General features: G+C 41.0%; 1 protein-coding gene across 1 annotated transcript in view; it reads left to right on the top strand.

The window, feature by feature from the left end:
- Positions 1-18,770, top strand: part of slc13a5a (solute carrier family 13 member 5a) — a 76,618-nt gene extending 57,848 nt beyond the window's left edge. Inside the window, exons 12-17 of the mRNA XM_060935230.1 lie at positions 3,518-3,592; positions 4,518-4,525; positions 5,539-5,660; positions 7,440-7,601; positions 18,278-18,415; positions 18,527-18,770. Of these exons, the coding sequence (XP_060791213.1) occupies positions 3,518-3,592; positions 4,518-4,525; positions 5,539-5,660; positions 7,440-7,601; positions 18,278-18,415; positions 18,527-18,652 (631 nt within the window). The 3' untranslated portion in view covers positions 18,653-18,770. The remainder of the gene's footprint in view (positions 1-3,517; positions 3,593-4,517; positions 4,526-5,538; positions 5,661-7,439; positions 7,602-18,277; positions 18,416-18,526) is intronic.
- Positions 18,771-19,872: the final 1,102 nt, after the last annotated feature.

Genomic DNA, 19,872 nt, shown 5'->3' on the forward strand with positions numbered 1-19,872 from the left:
ACAGCAGGTTCAGCAAGTAACAAGGCACCCGGGAAAAGGCTGGAAAGTCCATTCTTATCTTTCATTGATGGTCAGGACATAAGGTTTATCAGTAAATGTTTTCACAGAAGTTTAAACGCATAGGTTAACAAACAGTGACGCAAACGACACCAAAATGAATGTCATCAGATGCACTTTGACTTTGCAGTGGAAATTGAAGACAAGCAAGAGAACACCAAACACAGTAGGAAACTTGATTACTCACTAAATAAATACAACCCAAAGTAGAAAACAGAACAGACCATTTTGAGCAGACAAGGAAAAAAAGAAATCTGTCCTTCTGAAAAACATGCTGCTGAGTTTGTGAAACAGATGACGGGAAAAAGAGTTGCTCTTTAGCCTAGTGCACCTAATGTGTGTTCTTGTACCTGATGATGTGGTGTAGCTCGTAGGTCAAATGATGGAAGATTTGTGAATGGAGTTTCCAAGAGGATACAATCTGCAAATAGTGCTTGTGTACACAGTGGTGTAACGATCAATTATTCGGCTCACATGTTGTTTACAGCTTATCTTAACTCCAGAATATTACTGGAGTATTTATCAGTGGTCAAAATCTATAATGTTTTATTATTATTTAACAATTATTCACCAAAGGCGAAGTGAGTATCAGTGAATAATAACCGAGATGCAAGTCAAAGACAAGTTCATTATCATGCTAGCTGAATGGAATATCTGATAGACCACAAAAAACCCCAGCCAATATTATTATTATCTCATCTCATTATCTCTAGCCGCTTTATCCTGTTCTACAGGGTCACAGGCAAGCTGGAGCCTATCCCAGCTGACTACGGGCGAAAGGCGGGGTACACCCTGGACAAGTCACCAGGTCATCACAGGGCTGACACATAGACACAGACAACCATTCACACTCCCATTCACACCTACAGTCAATTTAGAGTCACCAGTTAACCTAACCTGCATGTCTTTGGACTGTGGGGGAAACCGGAGCACCCGGAGGAAACCCACGCGGACAACATGCAAACTCCACACAGAAAGGTCCTCGCCGGCCACGGGGCTCGAACCCGGACTTTCTTGCTGTGAGGCGACGGCGCTAACCACTACACCACCGTGCCGCTTCTTCGTCTTCTTATCCATACACATTCCTTTCAGGTGTTCAATGCGTCTTTCTCTTTCAAAATTCTCTCTAAACCTTTTGTATTTAACAAAGCAAACCTGGTGGCCATGTTTGTTTACAAATTGTCCCAGTCACTCGCTAGCATGGAAGTTTTACATCTCCGATGTGTGACATCGTGTTGTCTTGATAACCATGCAGTATCGTAAACCATATTCAACACTCATTCTCCATTGGGCAGAGTGACGTAGGATAAGCTATATGCTAACAATGTTGCATGCTATTTAACCAAATGAATGAAACCCGCTAGAAGGGAATAGAACACGTTTTTATTCCATCGAAAAAGTGTCCCGTATGGAGAATATTTAAGTTATTCCACAAAATCAATTTGTACATGAGCTGATAGCTGCTATAATCCATGTACGAAGGAATAACCATTTTATTCTATCCGCATTCACTGGATTTTGAGAAATGTAGCATTTTTGTTATTTTTTGCAAATTCAATAAATAAATAACTTTATACAAAATGTCCGACAAAATCATTTCCTTACCATCAAATACTTTCATTTCATATTTTGTTGCCTTTTTTTTATTTTTTTGGGGTTTTGTTTTTGAGTAGAGTTTTTATTTCGTCCTCTGTTGGTTCAGCAACACACTCCGCCATTTTGTTTTTCTCTACTCGCGGTATATGAGCTGATATCCTAGTAGTAGAGTAGCCAATCAGAGCGCGTGATTGCTCATATCCAGTGAATGTGGATAGAATAATCACCGACATTTACTGAGGCAGATAATTGTTTTAGTATAAATACACAGGTGATTATTTTAAAAAATTAAAAAAAAAATTTTTTTTAATTTATTTCAAACTTCAAAAGTGGTATGCAAATGTAATAACGGTGCTCACAGACTTATCTACGGCGAGTCACATAAAATATTTTGTTTTGAAATCGATAAAATAAATCACAATTCCACCTTCCATTTGAATAGTTTTAGACTGAACTTCGTAGCATCTTTAGTGCTTTTAGGAACAGCATTTTCTTTCATCATTTGTAATTCTTCCTCACTTACGCTGATGAAGCGATTAGCCGACATTTTGCCGAGTCATTTGAGATGATTGTCGAGAAATAGTCTGAATTTCTTGACCAATCAGAGCATGGGATTTTCTATAATCACCTGCATATTTATACTAATATTCAAGACAGCAGAATTCATTTGGTTAGCTAGATGTTTTTTTCAATAGTTGAAATTTAACGGTAGTGAAGTGATGACATGATTATTATACTTGGTACAGCATGTAAAATATAAAGTGTAAATAATTAAATAAGATGAATTCTGTAATTTAATGTTAATGAAGAAAACATTTCAATTCCTTTCCCTTTCAATAATGATATTCCTGCTGCTTTCTGGTTTTCCACTTATCAAAGCAGTGCAGTGCGTCGTCTTCTAGTCGTCGTCTTAGAAGCTCAGTCATTTTCTTCTGACCTTCTGGAACAAACTCAAAATAGCCCCCCCAAGTTACATGCCGATCCTGAGATCGAGATGCTGACCTCTTCTGCTCCTCGGACCTGCCTGATCCATCCTGATGCCCTATGTCTGGCTGGAGTCTCATCACATCACTCCTGTAGAGGACGGCCCCATATGGACAGTTGAAAGTCACACTTTGAGGACGCTCTGAACACTTGCTTTTATGGCTGAGGACTATAATTGACTCGCTAACTTTAGGACTGCAGTTGTCATGAACAGTTTTGCACTCAAGTTTCCATCAATGAAGAGTTATAGCATCAACGAAACTGACTTCATGTTAATACTGTTAATGTTATAGTCACGTTGTCTGTTGTCGCCCAAATGAGGATGAGTTCCTGTTTGAGTCTGGTTCCTCTTGAGGTTTCTTCCTCATGTCATCTGAGGGAGTTTTTCCTTGCCACCGTCGCCACAGGCTTGCTCATTGGGGATAGACTAGGGATAAAATTAGCTCATGTTTAAAGTCATTCAAATTCTGTAAAGCTGCTTTGCAACAATGTCTATTGTTAAAAGCGCTATAGAAATAAATAAACTTGAACAGGTTCCCTTGAGTGCAGACTTGATTTTAGGGGAAAGAAAAAAACTCTCTTGGTGCGATAGTACATCAGGCTTCAGGTGAATAGGGAGGGTAGTCAAATATTGCGACGTTAAAAACTCTGAGTGTGCTGCAGCATTGTTCTGTCAATTTCACCAAAAATTACAAAGTGATGCGTTTGGTTGATTTTTGAACGGACTGTTTGTTTTATACAAAGCATCAGAAAAACATGTCTACTTCAAATACTACATCTACTCATATGTTCACTTTCACTGCCACGGGTTGTTTATGCTTGCTCATTGGTCAATGTGCACCATGTAGTTCAACCTCACGTCTAATCTTCTTCTGGACAGGTACGTGACAGATGCCACAGTAGCAGTGTTTGTAGCCTGTCTTTTCTTTGTGCTTCCTGCGAAACCCCCCTTCCTGTGCTCTTGGAGGTCACAGAGCTTCAATGTAGGTAAGCCGAAAGCTACAGGAGTCAATGTCGGCTCTCAGAAATCCAGTTTCTCCAAGTTTTTATGATGCAATATGTCAAATGTTTCCAAATAATACCTATCCTTAGAAAACTGCATGCAGTAAGGGGATACACGCTGGAAGGGATGCTGGTAATAACTGGAACTAACTTGCAGATCATTCACTGTAACTGTAAATGATTAAAAATAGCCTCAATGAGGCTGGAGCTCATACCAGCCACTGTTGTTGTGTGTGACTTTGAAATCTGATCAATCCTGTAGGAGGAGTAGCGATTTTTATGAAATTGTATATGACCCCTGTGTAGCCGCATCCATGGCAGGTGGCGCCACCTGGTGAACAATTCTTGTTGGAATATGTCTTTAGAGTCTTCTGGGTGAGTTTCAGTGAAAACGTCCTAGCAGTTTACGGACAGTAGCGTTTGGTGTGAATGATGAGTCACGGAAAAATTTCAAACACCCATAAAATGTTAAATATGACAGGTGGCGCCACCATCTTGACAACTTTTATACATCGCAACCTGGGGAACGTTCCTTATGAGTTTGATCAAAATCTGATCACTCGTATAGGAGGAGTAGCGATTTTCGTGAAATTGCACGTGACCCCGTGTAGCCTCATCCGTGGTAGGTGGTGCCACCTGGTGAACAAATCTTGTTGGAATATGTCTTTAGAGTCTTCTGGGTGAGTTTCAGTGAAAACGTCGCAGCAGTTTATGAAGAGTAGCATTTAATGTGACGAGTCACCCAAAAACTTCAGATGCCCATAAAATCGTAAATATGACAGATGACGCCACCATCTTGACAAATTTTATGCTCACCCACCTGGAGAATGTTGTATGTGAGTTTGATTGAAGTCTCATCAATCCTGTACGAGGAGTAGCAATTTTTGTAAATTGTGGACAGACGACAAAGGACGGACGATGCGTGATCGCATAAGCTCATCTGGCTAAAAAGCAGCATGACATTCATTAATAAATGAAAATTTGTATTCCTTGGCAAATCACTGTAGAAATTCACCTCAGGCTGTGCTGTTTTGTGAAAATAATCCACTTCTACTACAACATATCACACTTGCTGAGAAAATGGACAGCATGCATATGAGTGTCTGACTGAATGGTTCTTAACCCCAAAAAATCAATACATGGTATCTCAAATGGCAAAATTGGCAGTCTTTTTTTTTTATTTGGCATCTTGTATTTTTTTTTTCTTCTGATGGTTAGTGTTGTACAAATACTTAAGATTCTATGCTTTCTAACTGATAAGTGAACCTCAGAAATCTATAAAAATACAGGTATAAGCAACATTATTCTATTCACGTTCACTGGATATGAGCAATCGTGTGCTCTGGCTACTCTACTACTAGGAGGCTATCAGCTCATATACCATGAGCAGAGAAAAACAAAATGGCAGACCGTGTTACTGAACCAACCGAGGACGAAATAAGCTCTACTCGAAAACGAAACCCCAGAAAATACAAAAAAGCAACAAAATATGGAATGAAAGTATATCTTTTTTTTTTTTTCAAGAATTATTATTAGAGCATTTTTCACAAATTGCTACTGTCGTTCCGCTGGTTTGTTTACATTCAAAGTGGAAATGATTTTGTTGACGTTTTGTATAAAGTTTTTATTTATCGAATTTGCAAAAAATAAAAATGCTTCATTTCTCAAAATCCAGTGAATGTGGATAGAATAAAACAGTTATTTCACTCAGTCTCATCGTACATGGATTATAGCTAACTCGGTGCTATGCGCCTCATCAGCTATCAGCTCATGTACGACTTGATTTCATGGAATAACTGTTAAATATACCTGTGTTCAAATATTCCATTCAAGATTTAGTCTGGCCCAAGCTCCTGTAGCCTCTACTCTGGAATATGAACTGTCCACATTGTATTGCAGTACCCCAGTCGGACAGTGAACCCCAAACGGCTTTGCTGACCTGGCAGGTGGTTCAGAAGAAGATGCCATGGAGCATAATACTGCTGCTTGGAGGAGGTTTTGCCCTGGCGAAAGGAAGTGAGGTACAATGCACAGAAAAAAAATACATCCTATTACACTGGAAAAGAAAGATTTTGCTACTGGGAGTAAAACGTGCTGGAGGCTACAGCATGTCCTGATTTGAAGTTTTACACAGATATAGCGGTCAAGAGATGGGATTTATTAGGCAGCAAGAAAGAGAACAGTCAGTTCTTGAAGTTGATGTATTGGAAACAGGAAAAATGGGCAAGCATAAGGATCTGAGTGACTTTGACAAGGGCCAAATTGTGATGGTTAAATGACTGGGTCTCAGTATCTCCAAAATGGCACATCTTGTAGGGCGTTCCCGGTATGCAGTGGTTCGTACCGAACAAAAGTGATCCAAGGATCCAAAGGACAACCGGTGAACCAGCGACAGGGTCATGGGTGTCAAGGGCTCATTGATTCACATTGGACACGAAGGTTAGCCCATATGGTCCAATCCCACAGAAGAGCTACTGTAGCACAAACTGCTGAAAACCCTGTATGTTCAGGGTTTATCGGTGATCTGATGTTAGCAGTAATTCTATAAGGCCAGATGAACTGAGGGCATGGTTATAATCTGTAATGTTTTTGATATGTTTGTGATAAATGTACTGTAAACATGGGATTAGCACAACAACCTAACAAGTATTATTTTGGAGATTAGGATTGCCACCACATGCCTGCTGCACTGTGTGTAACCCCAACATTATGGGGGATTACCAGTGTTGTAGCCGAGTCGCTAAACCTCGAGTCCAAGTCCAGTCTCAAGTCCTCAGTGTTAAAGTCCAAGTCATTCAAGAAAATTTCGAGTTGAGTCCACTATTGATCTGAGTCGAGTCTGAGAACAAGATTCCAACTGCACCATTTGACAGTGGCTGTTGCTGCCTTTATGTAAAAGCGTCTCTGCCACTGTGTTGGACTAACATTACTGCTCGACTGCCCCGTTTTAATTAATAGGCTACAGATAAAAAGCTTGTTCATTGCTCAGTAAGCCCCGCCCACTATCAACAGGGCAAATAACATGAGAGAGGGTTAACACAAGCTAGTTCATCGCTCAGCAAGCAAGCCCCGCCCACTATCAACAGAGCAATGAACATAGCGTGTCACTTCCTTCTGCGGGTGGAGTCTTGCCAAATGACAATTGAAGTTCGAGGTTGTCCCTGTCGTCTCCTCGATAGTTCTTCTACATATGGAACACATACTGTAGCAGTGCATTTTTTCCCCACTGCACGAAAAGTCTGTAGAAGCAAAGCGGACAATCCTAAGGGCGTTCTCTCCAGGCATTTTAGTGCCCTTAACGTTCGTTTGTTCCTGAACATGATGTCGGAATTCTCTTTCATGAAATTAGTATAAAAATTATTGTAGATATAAATATCTTATGCCAAATTATTATGGCATGTTCCAAAAAATAAAGAAAAAATCCGAGTCCTTGTGTCCAGTGTACGAGTCTGAATGCAGTTAATGCATGAGTCCGAGTCCAAGTCATCAGTGCTCGAGTCCGAGTCCAAGTCATCAGTGCTCAAGTCCAAGTCGAGTCACGAGTCCTTAAAATTAGGGCACGAGTCGGACTCAAGTACTACAAGCCTGGTGATTATTACTGGTTTCTGTAACATACAACTATGACTACTCACAAGTGCAAAAGGAAGTGCGTAAAGTACACAATTGCATGTAGGACACATGGACTAGGCTGGTGTGCGTGTGTGTGTGTTACGGAGATCCATTAGCTACATCTTGTCCACCGTATGCACATTTCCATGCATACCTACTGCTTATAACTCTCTCAATTTCTCCACACAAAGGTTTCAGGTTTATCCAGATGGCTTGGGGAACAGATGGCTCCACTCCAGACCATTCCTCCATGGGCTGTTGCTATTATCTTGTGCCTGATGATAGCAACCTTCACAGAATGCACCAGCAACGTTGCCACGGCCACCCTGTTTCTCCCGATCCTGGCCTCTATGGTACACGTTTCCTTTTACTCATTCATGCACGCAGTCATCACTGGGCTACTAACAGTGATTGATGTGTTTATCTCTTGGGTTTACAGCACACAGCTGCATGATCTGACAAATACTAGGGATGTACCGAATCCTGATTTTTAAGGTTCTGCCGAATACCGAATCCACTGCTTAAGATTCGGCCGAATCTGAAACCGAATACCGAATCCTACTCTGAACATCAGCTAGTACATTATAATGCAGTGAAAAACATTGCACATTCCTTTTCTTAATAGTAAGATAGAGATACTGGTACTTTATCCAGAAGGAATATTTTATTATTTTATTTTAAACTGTAAAAACATAGGCAATAACTTCTGCCACTATTTTGTATTTGAATAGTCACACTTGGAGAACACCACTGAAATTTTCAGCTTAAAGTCATTCAGTGTACAGGCTTTAGTATACTGTCCATTATAAAGAACAAAGAAAAGGAGCAAAAAGTGACATTATTGCTAAAAGAATAAGGCCCGTCAGTAACAGTGAGCCATTGCTAAAGCGCTCTTTGTTGAACAAAAAATAAAAAGTAAAAAAAAAAAATCTCTGCAGATAGAATGCAGCAAAACATAGCACATTTACATTTTAACTCTTGCATACATGTAAGCCTACTTAATTTTCAAACAAAAAGGTGATATTTAATGCTGAACCTGTTTTCCTCAGGAAAAAAAAAACTTACTGGGGATCTTGATCATATTTAATGCTTACACTCATGGAACATAAATTATAGGCTATTTCACTTCAATTTCAAGCACTTACAACTGTAGGCTTAATTAGATACATTAAACAAAGTGTAGCACAAAAAACTCGAACATGTCTCCACGTAGGCTATTTTATTAACAATCTAGTTCTATAGCTAGCGTTGGTAATGGTGGTCTGAGTACCACTTTTTATGTGTGACTGTGCGGTTGCGGTACCTGAAGCCTCACTGACGTTAGATTCGGCCATGCACAACTTGTACTCCGTCGGATGCTTTGCGCGAAGATGTTTTAACAGCGGAGATGTTGTGTACTGTTTAGCATCTTTCCCACCACGAGACAACTCTGTACTGCAAAGTGTGCATGTTGCGCGACTTGAATCTCCCTCTTTCACTTGAAAGTACGGCCACACAACACTCTTTCGGCTCACTGCTTCCATTTTCGATTTCAACTGCAAGCACAATGGAGGCTATCTTCTCCTAAACATTGATGACGTAATCGCATGCACGTGCGCCGCACGTAGGATTTGGTTCGGTCGGCGCTCTAGGGTTCAGCCGAAACCGAACCCCTATAAAAAGGCCAAGATTCGGTCGAATCCGAAACCGAATCTTGGATTCGGTGCAACCCTAACAAATACTGAAACAAAATCAAAGATACTAATTTACTAATTGTAATCGAATAGCAATAAAGTCATCAGGATTTTGGATATTTGATCAATATTTCACATTGAATAAAATTCCTTTTTTTCTGTGGTGTATTTCATACAATTATATTTTTTCCCAATGTTTTTCTTCTCAGATTTGAGCTTGCTATGGGTACGATTTGCCTTTGAAACATTTCATTCAAAATGATGGGTTTTGAGATTTAAAAAAAAAAATCAGAACCTTAATACAAATATCGAGGTGGGGGAAGCCATGGCCTAATGGTTAGAGAAACAGCTTTGGGACCAAAAGGTTGCTGGTTTGATTCCCTGGACCAGCAGGACTGGCTGAAGTGCCCTTGAGCAAGGCACCTAACCCCCATTTGCTCTGGCAAGAGTGGTGGTGTACCTTGTGTCTGATTAGCCAAAGAAAAGCTGATGATGTGATCATCAGTTCGGATGGTGTCCGACCAAAACACATATAAAAAATACAGAGTTTTATGTAAACTAGGCTGAAGCTGAGGTATCCAGGATTCCCAAGAAAAAGCAGACGAGCTTCAAATAAATGATTTTTTTTTAATGTTTTTCACACAGCAGGTTTTCTACATTAATGTTAAACATTCAATATCCAGAATAATTGCTCAGGTAGGCGGCACGGTGGTGTAGTGGTTAGCGCTGTCGCCTCACAGCAAGAAGGTCCTGGGTTCGAGCCCCGGGGCCGGCGAGGGCCTTTCTGTGTGGCGTTTGCATGTTCTCCGCGTGGGTTTCCTCCGGGTGCTCCGGTTTCCCCCACAGTCCAAAGATATGCAGGTTAGGTTAACTGGTGACTCTAAATTGAGCGTAGGTGTGAATGTGAGTGTGAATGGTTGTCTGTGTCTATGTGTCAGCCCTGTGATGACCTGGCGACTTGTCCAGGGTGTACCCTGCCTTTCGCCCGTAGTCAGCTGGGATAGGCTCCAGCTTGCCTGCGATCCTGTAGAAGGATAAAGCGGCTAGAGATAATGAGATGAGATGAGAATTGCTCAGGTAACATGCAGCTAGTCAGGCTATGCTAACATTATGTTTCTGGAAATTCTTTGCTACAGTAGCTAACAGCCAGTGTTAGCAACTTAATACAAATGGCGTTATTTTAATAGAACATCAAAGATGTGTAACTTCATTCCAGTTCATATCTTCCATTTTGATGCCACTTAACTCCTCTCCATGTTTCTTCACTTCATGGATACGAGTGTGGCAGACGACTGTGATTAACTAAATGCTAGGTTGGCCGACTCTGAAAGCATCTAAACTAGGGGTGGGTACTGGTACAGAAAATCCAGGTCCAGAGGATCAGGTCCAGGTATGGACCTGGACCTGATTATAGTAGTTCAGCAGTACTATATCATATTTTGGGGAGCGAGACACAAGTACAGGTCTCTGTGAGTCCTACAAATTATGTTCAAATTGTATATTAGAATGATATGATTATTTTCAATGCACAAGCAACTAATATGCAGAAAGGAAACGGAGATGTAACAAAACATGCAACTTTTTTTATTCCAAGGTAACTTTTAAAGTCTTTTTAAGGTCTAACATATTAGGTGCAACATATTAGCAAACTGCTAAGTTCTAAAGGACGACAGAAAATGGCTCTAAAGTGGAGCTACGACAACGGAACAACCTGGGAAAGAGTTCTGCCCATTTGGAATGAGAAGACTGGATATTCAGTGCTGACGGACGATCCTACAGATGACAGACACTTGTACCTTATCTATGAAAAGGGCGTAAATAGTTCTGTCGACTTTGTAGCAGTCGCAAAAATTCAGCTGTAGAACAATATTACAGTCTACGGTAAATGGCAAGAAAATTGAAAGGAGAACTGAACGCAGTGTGCAAGAATGTTGGAAATGATGCCATGACTGGCTGCTGTTCATGTGTTTTTTTTTTTTTTTTTTTCTTCAGAAAGATCAGGATATTTACGTTCTCTGGGTCTAGGCAAGCTCGTTCTGCTCTGACTACATCCCCTGCAGTGCTGAAGACCCTTTCACTTGCTACACTAGTTGCCTGGCCAATCAAGTACTGCCTAGCAAAGTTGGCTAACAGGGAGCTCGTCCATTTTAGCCTTCCAAAACAGACGGGGTCGTCGGCTTTCGGCAGCTTAGCCATCTGCCTATACTGGATGACCTCTTGGTGAACTCGGACTGATACTGGAGTAGGTGGTTGAACTTCCACAGATGTAATATCGTCATCGTCTTCATCAATGAAGATTTCTTCAAGTAAGGTCTTTGGTGCCTTGACCTCTACCTTCACCAGTACCTGTACCCACTGGACATCTGGCTCTTGCTCTGGCTCCTTCTTGACGCCGGTGTTGTGGACTGTGATCTTCTCACACAGTCTTTCCCAGACACCTTCATCCTTAATGGCTACCTTGAACCGCGGGTCCAGTGCCGTTGCTTCCTCAAGGAAACACAACTCTGCTTCATCCTGGTATCTTTTGTTCAGGTCTTCTAGGGCAGAAGCCTTAAGGCGCTCGGTGAAGGCCTCAATCTCAAGAGTCTCTTTTGACTTCTCGTCATCGTCTTCTTCTTCCTCTTCTCTTTCCTTGGAGGACAGGCCTGGTTTGAAGTGCTCCCTCAGCATTTGCAACATTGGCAGCACCATGTCAGCTGTTGCCTTCTTTTCGCTAGACATTGCCTGGGTCATCTTTTGCAAAAGTCCAGCTACCTTCAGGTATGCGTCAAGCTTTCCAACTGTTGTGGTTTCCACCTGCTTCACTTGTACGCGAGTACAAGTGTATGCATGTGTCGGATCACTATTCTTGATTGATATAATTTTTCAGGTTCGCACTTTGTCTCAAAACTAACTATACTCGCCTCGCTGTCTGTTGACTCATCCTTTAAGTGTTTCTAGATATGATTCACAGCAAACGTCTTCGAAAGAGAGTAACCACGGATAGCTAAATCTGCTCTGTTTTGTTATTTTCTTAGACCGGTAACATTGTTATGTGACTGCCTGCTGGTAGCCTGGTACTGTGAATTTTCTAATCGGTCCAACAACCGGTCCACTGATTTTTATTTTTATTTTTTTTCCCGTACCGTTTTTTTTGGACCGGTCCAGCAAGAAATACCGGTTTACCCTAATCTAAACCGCAAGCCACAATTTCTAATTATATCTTTTTCAGGCAATTCTTATCCCTAGCAAGTTTGAACGTAACGAGTGAATGTAAATTGTTTAAATACACCACAGATCTCATTATGTTATACAGACATGAGTGTTTTACTGGGAAATACACCACTCATATTTTTTATACGAGCTCCATCTGGGACACGGAGAACCAAAACTGTGACATAAATCTCTATATGTCACTTGTGAGGAAATCGATGAATTGTTTTGATAAATTTGGGGACTTTTTGTTTGTGTCGATATAATAAGATATGAAGTTTATCTTCTTGTGTTGAAAAACTTGCATTTTTTTCAGACGAACTACATCACAGATCTGAGTGACCCATTTAAATAATATTAGCTGGCGTTGAGTGGTATATTAGATATATTCCGTTCAGCTAGCATGATAATAAAGGAGTTGAAGACGAGTAGCTGAATGGAATATATCTGATATACCATGAAAAAAAGCTAGCCAATATTTATTATTATTATTATTATTATTATTATTATTATTATACATTCCTTTTGGATGTTCAATGCATCTTTCTCTTTCAAAATTCTCTCAAAATCTTTCGTATTTAACGAAGCAAACCTGGCAGTTATGTTTGTTTACAAATTGTCCCAGTCACTCACTAGCGCGGAAGTCCAACACTCATTCTCCATTGGGTAGAGTGACGTAATACATGTAGAATAAGCGATATGCTAACAATATTGCATCCTGTCAAACCAAATGAATGAAACCCGCTAGAAGGGAACAGAACACGTTTTTACTCCATTCGAAAAAGTGTCCTGTATGGATAATAATTCCCGATATTTCACTCTGATGACGTCACTCCCAGTGTTTTCCCGCTGACTAGACAGATGCACATTGTCAAAATGGCGAACCGGTTCAAAATTAAAATTATTTTGATTGACTTGCATATTTTTTTTGGTAGATGTGTCCATATAATTATAAAGAACATTACATGGTGGTGCAAAGATATGAAGTTTATCTTCTTGTGTTGAAAAATATATATCACTCATTCACCACGAAGATAAACTTCATATCTTTCCGCAACCGTGTAATATCCTCTATATATTTAATGTGCTGTGTATATTATTTAAATATACAATATAAAATTCTGGCTCAAATACATTGCTTAGCTTCGCTGCTCCTTTTACAGGAGGTTTACTCAAAACACAGTCCTCGCCTTAAAATGGTATCAGATTAGTATTTTAATTCTCTTGATGTCTTTGAGTCTCTGCTTTTCTATGTTTTGATATTTCTTAATACAATTAGTCAGAATGAAACAGGTGCAGTCTTCATTTCCATGTTGACTGCAATACTTTTAAAAAGTTACAGTACCAGTCAAAAATTTGTACACCCCAATCATTCATAGGTTTTTCATTTCATAGGTATTTTGACCATTTTCTACATTGTAGAACAATACTGAAGGCATCAAAACGAAGAAATAACATATATGGAATTATGCAGTAAACAAAAAAGTCTCATCTCATTATCTCTAGCTGCTTTATCCTGTTCTACAGGGTCGCAGGCAAGCTGGAGCCAATCCCAGCTGACTATGGGCGAAAGGCGGGGTACACCCTGGACAAGTCGCCAGGTCATCACAGGGCTGACACATAGACACACAACCATTCACACTCACATTCACACCTACGGTCAATTTAGAGTCACCAGTTAACCTAACCTGCATGTCTTTGGACTGTGGGGGAAACCGGAGCACCCGGAGGAAACCCACGCGGACACGGGGAGAACATGCAAACTCCACACAGAAAGGCCCTTGCCGGCCACGGGGCTCGAATCCGGACCTTCTTGCTGTGAGGCGACAGCACTAACCACTACACCACCGTGCCGCCCCTAAACAAAAGTGTTAAACAAAAAATTTTTCATATTTTAGATTCTTCAAAGTATTCAGCGTTTCCCTTGATGACACTTTGTACACTATTGGCGTTATCTTAACCAGCTTCATGAGGTAGTCATCTGGAATGCTTTTCAATTAACAGCTGTGCCTCGTCAGAAGTTAATTAGTGAACGAGTTTCTTGCCTTCTTAATGTGTTAGAGAAAATACAATAAATAGCCCTATTATACACCACAACTGTAGTAATCCATACAATATTATGTCAAGAAGCACTCAACTAAGTAAAGAGAAACGACATCCATCATTACTTTGACATGAAATGACTTTAAATTAATAAAAAATAAAGAAAAAAAACATTGAATTAGAAGATGGAAACTTTTACTGGTGCTGTACGTACACAAGTACAAACAGATTCAGAGTGAGACTTGTGAGTCATGAAGAGAACCTTCTCACTCCTCCATACTTTAACACAGCCTTGTCTCATTGAGCCTCCACCCCCTCTCATGGTATTTCACCTTTCCTCCTTGCTATTGTAAAGCGTCTGGCACACACTACCATGTCTTGATGAATGTAGACCACTGTGGGGAGAGATTCTCAATAGGGAGATTTGAGTGAGGCGAGAGCTCATGTAGCCCACAAGGCAGAGCTGTGAAGATGCCGTTGTCTGGGATGGAGAGAAGCAGAGATGGAGCATTGTTACTCAAGGAAGGTTTACTTCACGCCAACAAGTGGACTCAAATCTGGCACTGGCATTCGTGCGACCCTTGTTTCTCACGTTGTGTAAAACATGGTTTCAGAAGCAAAGCCAGATCTTTCTTTCATTGCACTCCTGTCTTTTATCTTTGTACCTATTCCTTTCTGTGTGCAAGTTTGTATTTCACTGTGACAACCTGTTTTGAAGGGACGAGAGTTTAATAACCAGCCAAGAAAGTGCTACTGCTTTCAAAAAAAAAAAATCCAATCACTGGGCCGTGTGCTCACTGTTCCCATTGAGCTCCATAGAGTTATTGTTACACCTAGTGGTAAAATTGGGAACTGCAACAAGCTGTAATCGAAGAACAGTGAGAAAAGAATTACGCTGACCCATGAGGAACATTTTCAGTAGACAGGATGGTTCATGATCGGGTTCCCAGAGTTGCATTTTTACCAAATTGGGCTCTCTGGTTGCCAAGCTCTTGTTTTAGAGCAACTAATCAGAATTAAATCTAATCTAGGGTGGCACACTGGTGTAGTGGTTAGCATTGTTGCCTCACAGCAAGAAGGTTCTGGATTCGAGCCCAGCAGCCGACGAGGTCCTTTCTGTGTGGAGTTTGCATGTGTCTGCGTGGGTTTCCTCTGGGTGCTCCGGTTTCCCCCATGCAGGTTAGGTTAATTGGTGGCTCTGAATTGACCGTAGGTGTGAATGTGAGTGTGAATGGTTGTTTGTCTCTATGTGTCAGCCCTGTGATGATCTGGCAACTTGTCCAGGGTGTACCCCGCCTCTCGCCCATAGTCAGCTGGGATAGCCTCCAGCTTGCTCATGACCCTGCATAGGATAAGTGGTTATGGATAATGGATGGATGAATGGAGTATGCTGAAGATTGGGAGAGAGAAGGGAGGATTATGGAGGAAAGGAGGATAATGTCTATACATCAGAAATGTGTACACACTACAGTGACCTTGTTTCATACAGAAAGGCTGAGAAAAAAAGAAAAAAATATCTCCTTTATCCAATTGGGGATTTTTTTTGGGCTAGGTTCAGGGCTTTTGTGTGGTTGGGCTGGACATTTTGCTGGACCGTACGCCGGATGACTATGCTATTGAGTCCCAATTACCTGTGCTGGGGAAAATTTGATGAGCTACTGTAATACTTAAAGGGACTAACTGCAAAGTCATCTGAAATGTTCAAATTTTTTATTGTGCATGGCATTTTCCTATGTCCTGAAAGAACAATATCATGCGGATGAGATGTGATCATTTTGATGATCATTTTGAAGTTCGCTTTTCTCCGTTTTGGGACTGTTTTCCTCCCTCTTGAGGTAAACAGTACGGCCCGACGGAAACAGGAAACAGTCGAACACGAGCAGCTTTAAATAATTAGCATAACTATGGAACTGCATCGCACCAAGATGCTGACGTGCGGAAAACATCATGACTCTGCATCGACCTTGGAGAGTTTTGATTCGCAGGGATGTAATTTGTGGTTGAATAGATCTGTGAAACAAAAGACGCATATATCTTTTCTCTGTGGGGCGGCACGGTGGTGTAGTGGTTAGCGCTGTCGCCTCACAGCAAGAAGGTCCTGGGTTCGAGCCCCGGGGCCGGCGAGGGCCTTTCTGTGCGGAGTTTGCATGTTCTCCCCGTGTCCGCGTGGGTTTCCTCCGGGTGCTCCGGTTTCCCCCACAGTCCAAAGACATGCAGGTTGGGTTAACTGGTGACTCTAAATTGACCGTAGGTGTGAATGTGAGTGTGAATGGTTGTCTGTGTCTATGTGTCAGCCCTGTGATGACCTGGTGACTTGTCCAGGGTGTACCCCGCCTTTCGCCCATAGTCAGCTGGGATAGGCTCCAGCTTGCCTGCGACCCTGTAGAAGGATAAAGCGGCTAGAGATAATGAGATGAGATCTTTTCTCTGTGACTGCTTTTGTGTTCTCGTTTCTTTCTCTGTAAGATCAAAACATTAGGTGTATAACATTAGGTCCATATGCACTCCTGTGGAGTCAAGCCCATACATTCTCAGGCTAAGATAGCTAAGCACTAGCTACAATAATTTAGTCATCTGTCCAGAGAGATGACGGACGTATCCTCACTCTAACCTTGCTGTATCTTGCAGTTGTACTCACTAGGCAGACTTTCCTTTTCTTTTCCGCTGGTGGGAGAGCCAAGTCCTCCATGTTTATCCATGCTGACTTGTTTTTGGTTAAAAGCAAGTCAAAGAGACACGCCCCACGGTGGTCACAAGCAAGTTATTGTTGCTCACTTGCTTCAGACATCTCCAGAATCGTAAAATGCAGGATGCTTTTTAACTTGGCAAAACATTTACACATAAGATACATGGTGTGTGTGCAGCAGCGAAACATCTCGAAACTCCAACAGCAGTAGAAATAGAGTATTTTGCCCAGAATTTGACTTTGCAGTCAGAACCTTTAAGCATAAGTCAGGTGTGGGAGCATCTCGATCGATTGTCTGAGGCGGTGCTGTTATTAATGTCGTCCTGTTTTTATTCAAATGAGAAATGAGCTGCTGCTGTTGTGTAGAAAAAAAAAATTACAAATCATGTCGCAATGAACTTAACATGGAGATGTTGTTGACTTCCTCACCCGGGACGGAGTCCACCAGGGGGTGAGGTATTGTTTTCGGTGGGGTTTGTTTGTTTGTTTTGTTAATGATATTACGGGAAAATGGCTGGACCAATCTTCATGAAACTTTCAGGATAGATGGGCATTGGTCTCAAATAGAACCTCCAACATTTTGAGGGTCATCCGGTCAAGGTCACCAACAAGGTCAAAATCGTTTTTTGCAATATCTTCCTTCATATTCATTCAGAGGGCGGCACGGTGGTGTGGTGGTTAGCGCTGTCGCCTCACAGCAAGAAGGTCCGGGTTCGAGCCCCGTGGCCGACAAGGGCCTTTCTGTGCGGAGTTTGCATGTTCTCCCCGTGTCCGCGTGGGTTTCCTCCGGGTGCTCTGGTTTCCCCCACAGTCCAAAGACATGCAGGTTAGGTTAACTGGTGACTCTAAATTGACCGTAGGTGTGAATGATTGTCTGTGTCTATGTGTCAGCCTTGTGATGACCTGGCGACTTGTCCAGGGTGTACCCCGCCTTTCGCCCATAGTCAGCTGGGATAGGCTCCAGCTTGCCTGTGACCCTGTAGAACAGGATAAAGCGGCTAGAGATAATGAGATGAGATGTTCTGATTGGCTGAGAGCAGTACAGTGTGTGAATGAGAATCAGAACCATGTTTATTGGCCAAGTATGTTCGCACACAAGGTCAAGGTCACCAAAAAGGTCAAAATCATTTTTTCGCGATATCTTCCTTCATATTCATCATAAGTGCTACCGGGTGAGGTTTGTTTTGCCTGGCAACACTTGTTAAAATTGATTGATTCTAAATCATTTCCTCGAATGCACAGATTGGTGATAAAGCATTAGCTAATTGCATTACCGAAACTGTATTGTTTGTGTAATGAATACAAGCCAGGACAAAGACAAGTAATTTCGCTTAATTGAAACATCAAGAAAACTACGTATATTTGTTACATCTGTATATTTCAGATACGGTACCTTGTGCTAACTGATTCTTTTTATTTATTTATTTTTTGCCAGTCCCAGTCCATAGGCATAAACCCGCTTTATATCATGATTCCCTGCACCCTCAGTACCTCCTTTGCCTTCATGCTTCCAGTGGCGACTCCTCCGAATGCCATCGTTTTCTCTTTTGGTTATCTGAAAGTGTCAGACATGGTGAGGATCATTAACTGACCAATCATTTTCACACGAATGTTCAGACTTTCCTGTAAATTATCTTTACAATCAATGTTTGCATATTGAACGAACAAGATATTTCTTCTTCAGGCCAAAACAGGGATCGTCATGAACATCATTGGAGTCCTGTCCGTCACTCTGGCGATCAACAGTTGGGGAAGACCCTTGTTCAGTTTAGACTCATTTCCCAGTTGGGCTAACAGCACAACAGTATGAAGGAACAAACTCCATCAGGCATGCTCAACATATCACACACGTCATCCTTAGCTTCTTCGATGATACTTTGTGCTGAGAAGATGAATGAGGGTGACGCTGTTATCTCAGCAGTGACGGGTTCTTCCGGATGTCTCAGGCACTTATACTGTGACAATGTGGCATGTAGTTTGTCAAAACTACTGTAATATATACATATAAATCAGTGTACAGCAGGGACATTAATACAGGCCGATTTTGTTTATTTTATAAATCTTATAAAGTCATAGATGTCTATAAACATATTTGTATAAGATTTCGAAAAGTTATTTCATTTACCTGTATATGTGTAATATAAAAATATTACTGCCTTTTGAGATGACTATAAACTCGTATCTTAGCAAGTGAATATAGTTAAATGTATTGAGTATGTTTTATTTGATTACAGTAAATGCAATAAATGATTATTAAACCTATTTCTAGAGATTACATGTTTTAAATATAATATATAGACTCGTTTTATTGGCAGACAATTTTTTCTGATTTTAAGCATTTGTTTCTAGAAAGAAGTAAAACAAGTGTTGCCAGGCAAAACAAACCTCGTCCGGCAGCACTTATATATTGATAATGGTAATATTTCTCAATCATCAGCTGTCAGGTTATAGTTCTATGAAAATCCATGGCCTTGAGTTTGACATTTTCAAAGTCGTCAAAGGTCATGGTGCCAAATGAAAGCCCATATGGCACTTCCTATAAGTTGATAATGGTAAATATCTGTCTACCATCAACCGTTTTCAAATTACAGCCCTATGAAAATCCGTGACCTTGAGTTTGACCTTTCAAGGTCACTCAAGGTCAAAGATCATGGTGCCAAATGAAAGGTCATATGGGAGTTCCTATACGCTCATAATAGTAAGCGTTTGTCTGTCAGCAACTGTTTTTGAGTTATAATGGAAAATGTTTTGACTGAAAGGTTGACCTTTCTGGTGACCTTGACCTTCACTTTGACCCGATTACCCCCCAAATTTAATCAGGTAATCTACTGACCATTGCCCACCTACCCTGAAAATTTGAAGTCAATCGATGCAACATTCTAGACGCTAGATTGTTAACAGACGCACAAACAAACAAACAAATGAAAGTTGAAAACTTTCAAAGAAAACTATGAGAGATACCCCATCATGTAGCATATTAATGGAAGAAAAATTGAAATATGAACATTTTGGAATTGGTTTGAAGTAAAT

This window comes from Neoarius graeffei, chromosome 12 (genome assembly GCF_027579695.1).
Source record: "Neoarius graeffei isolate fNeoGra1 chromosome 12, fNeoGra1.pri, whole genome shotgun sequence".
NCBI classification, from domain to species: domain Eukaryota; kingdom Metazoa; phylum Chordata; class Actinopteri; order Siluriformes; family Ariidae; genus Neoarius; species Neoarius graeffei.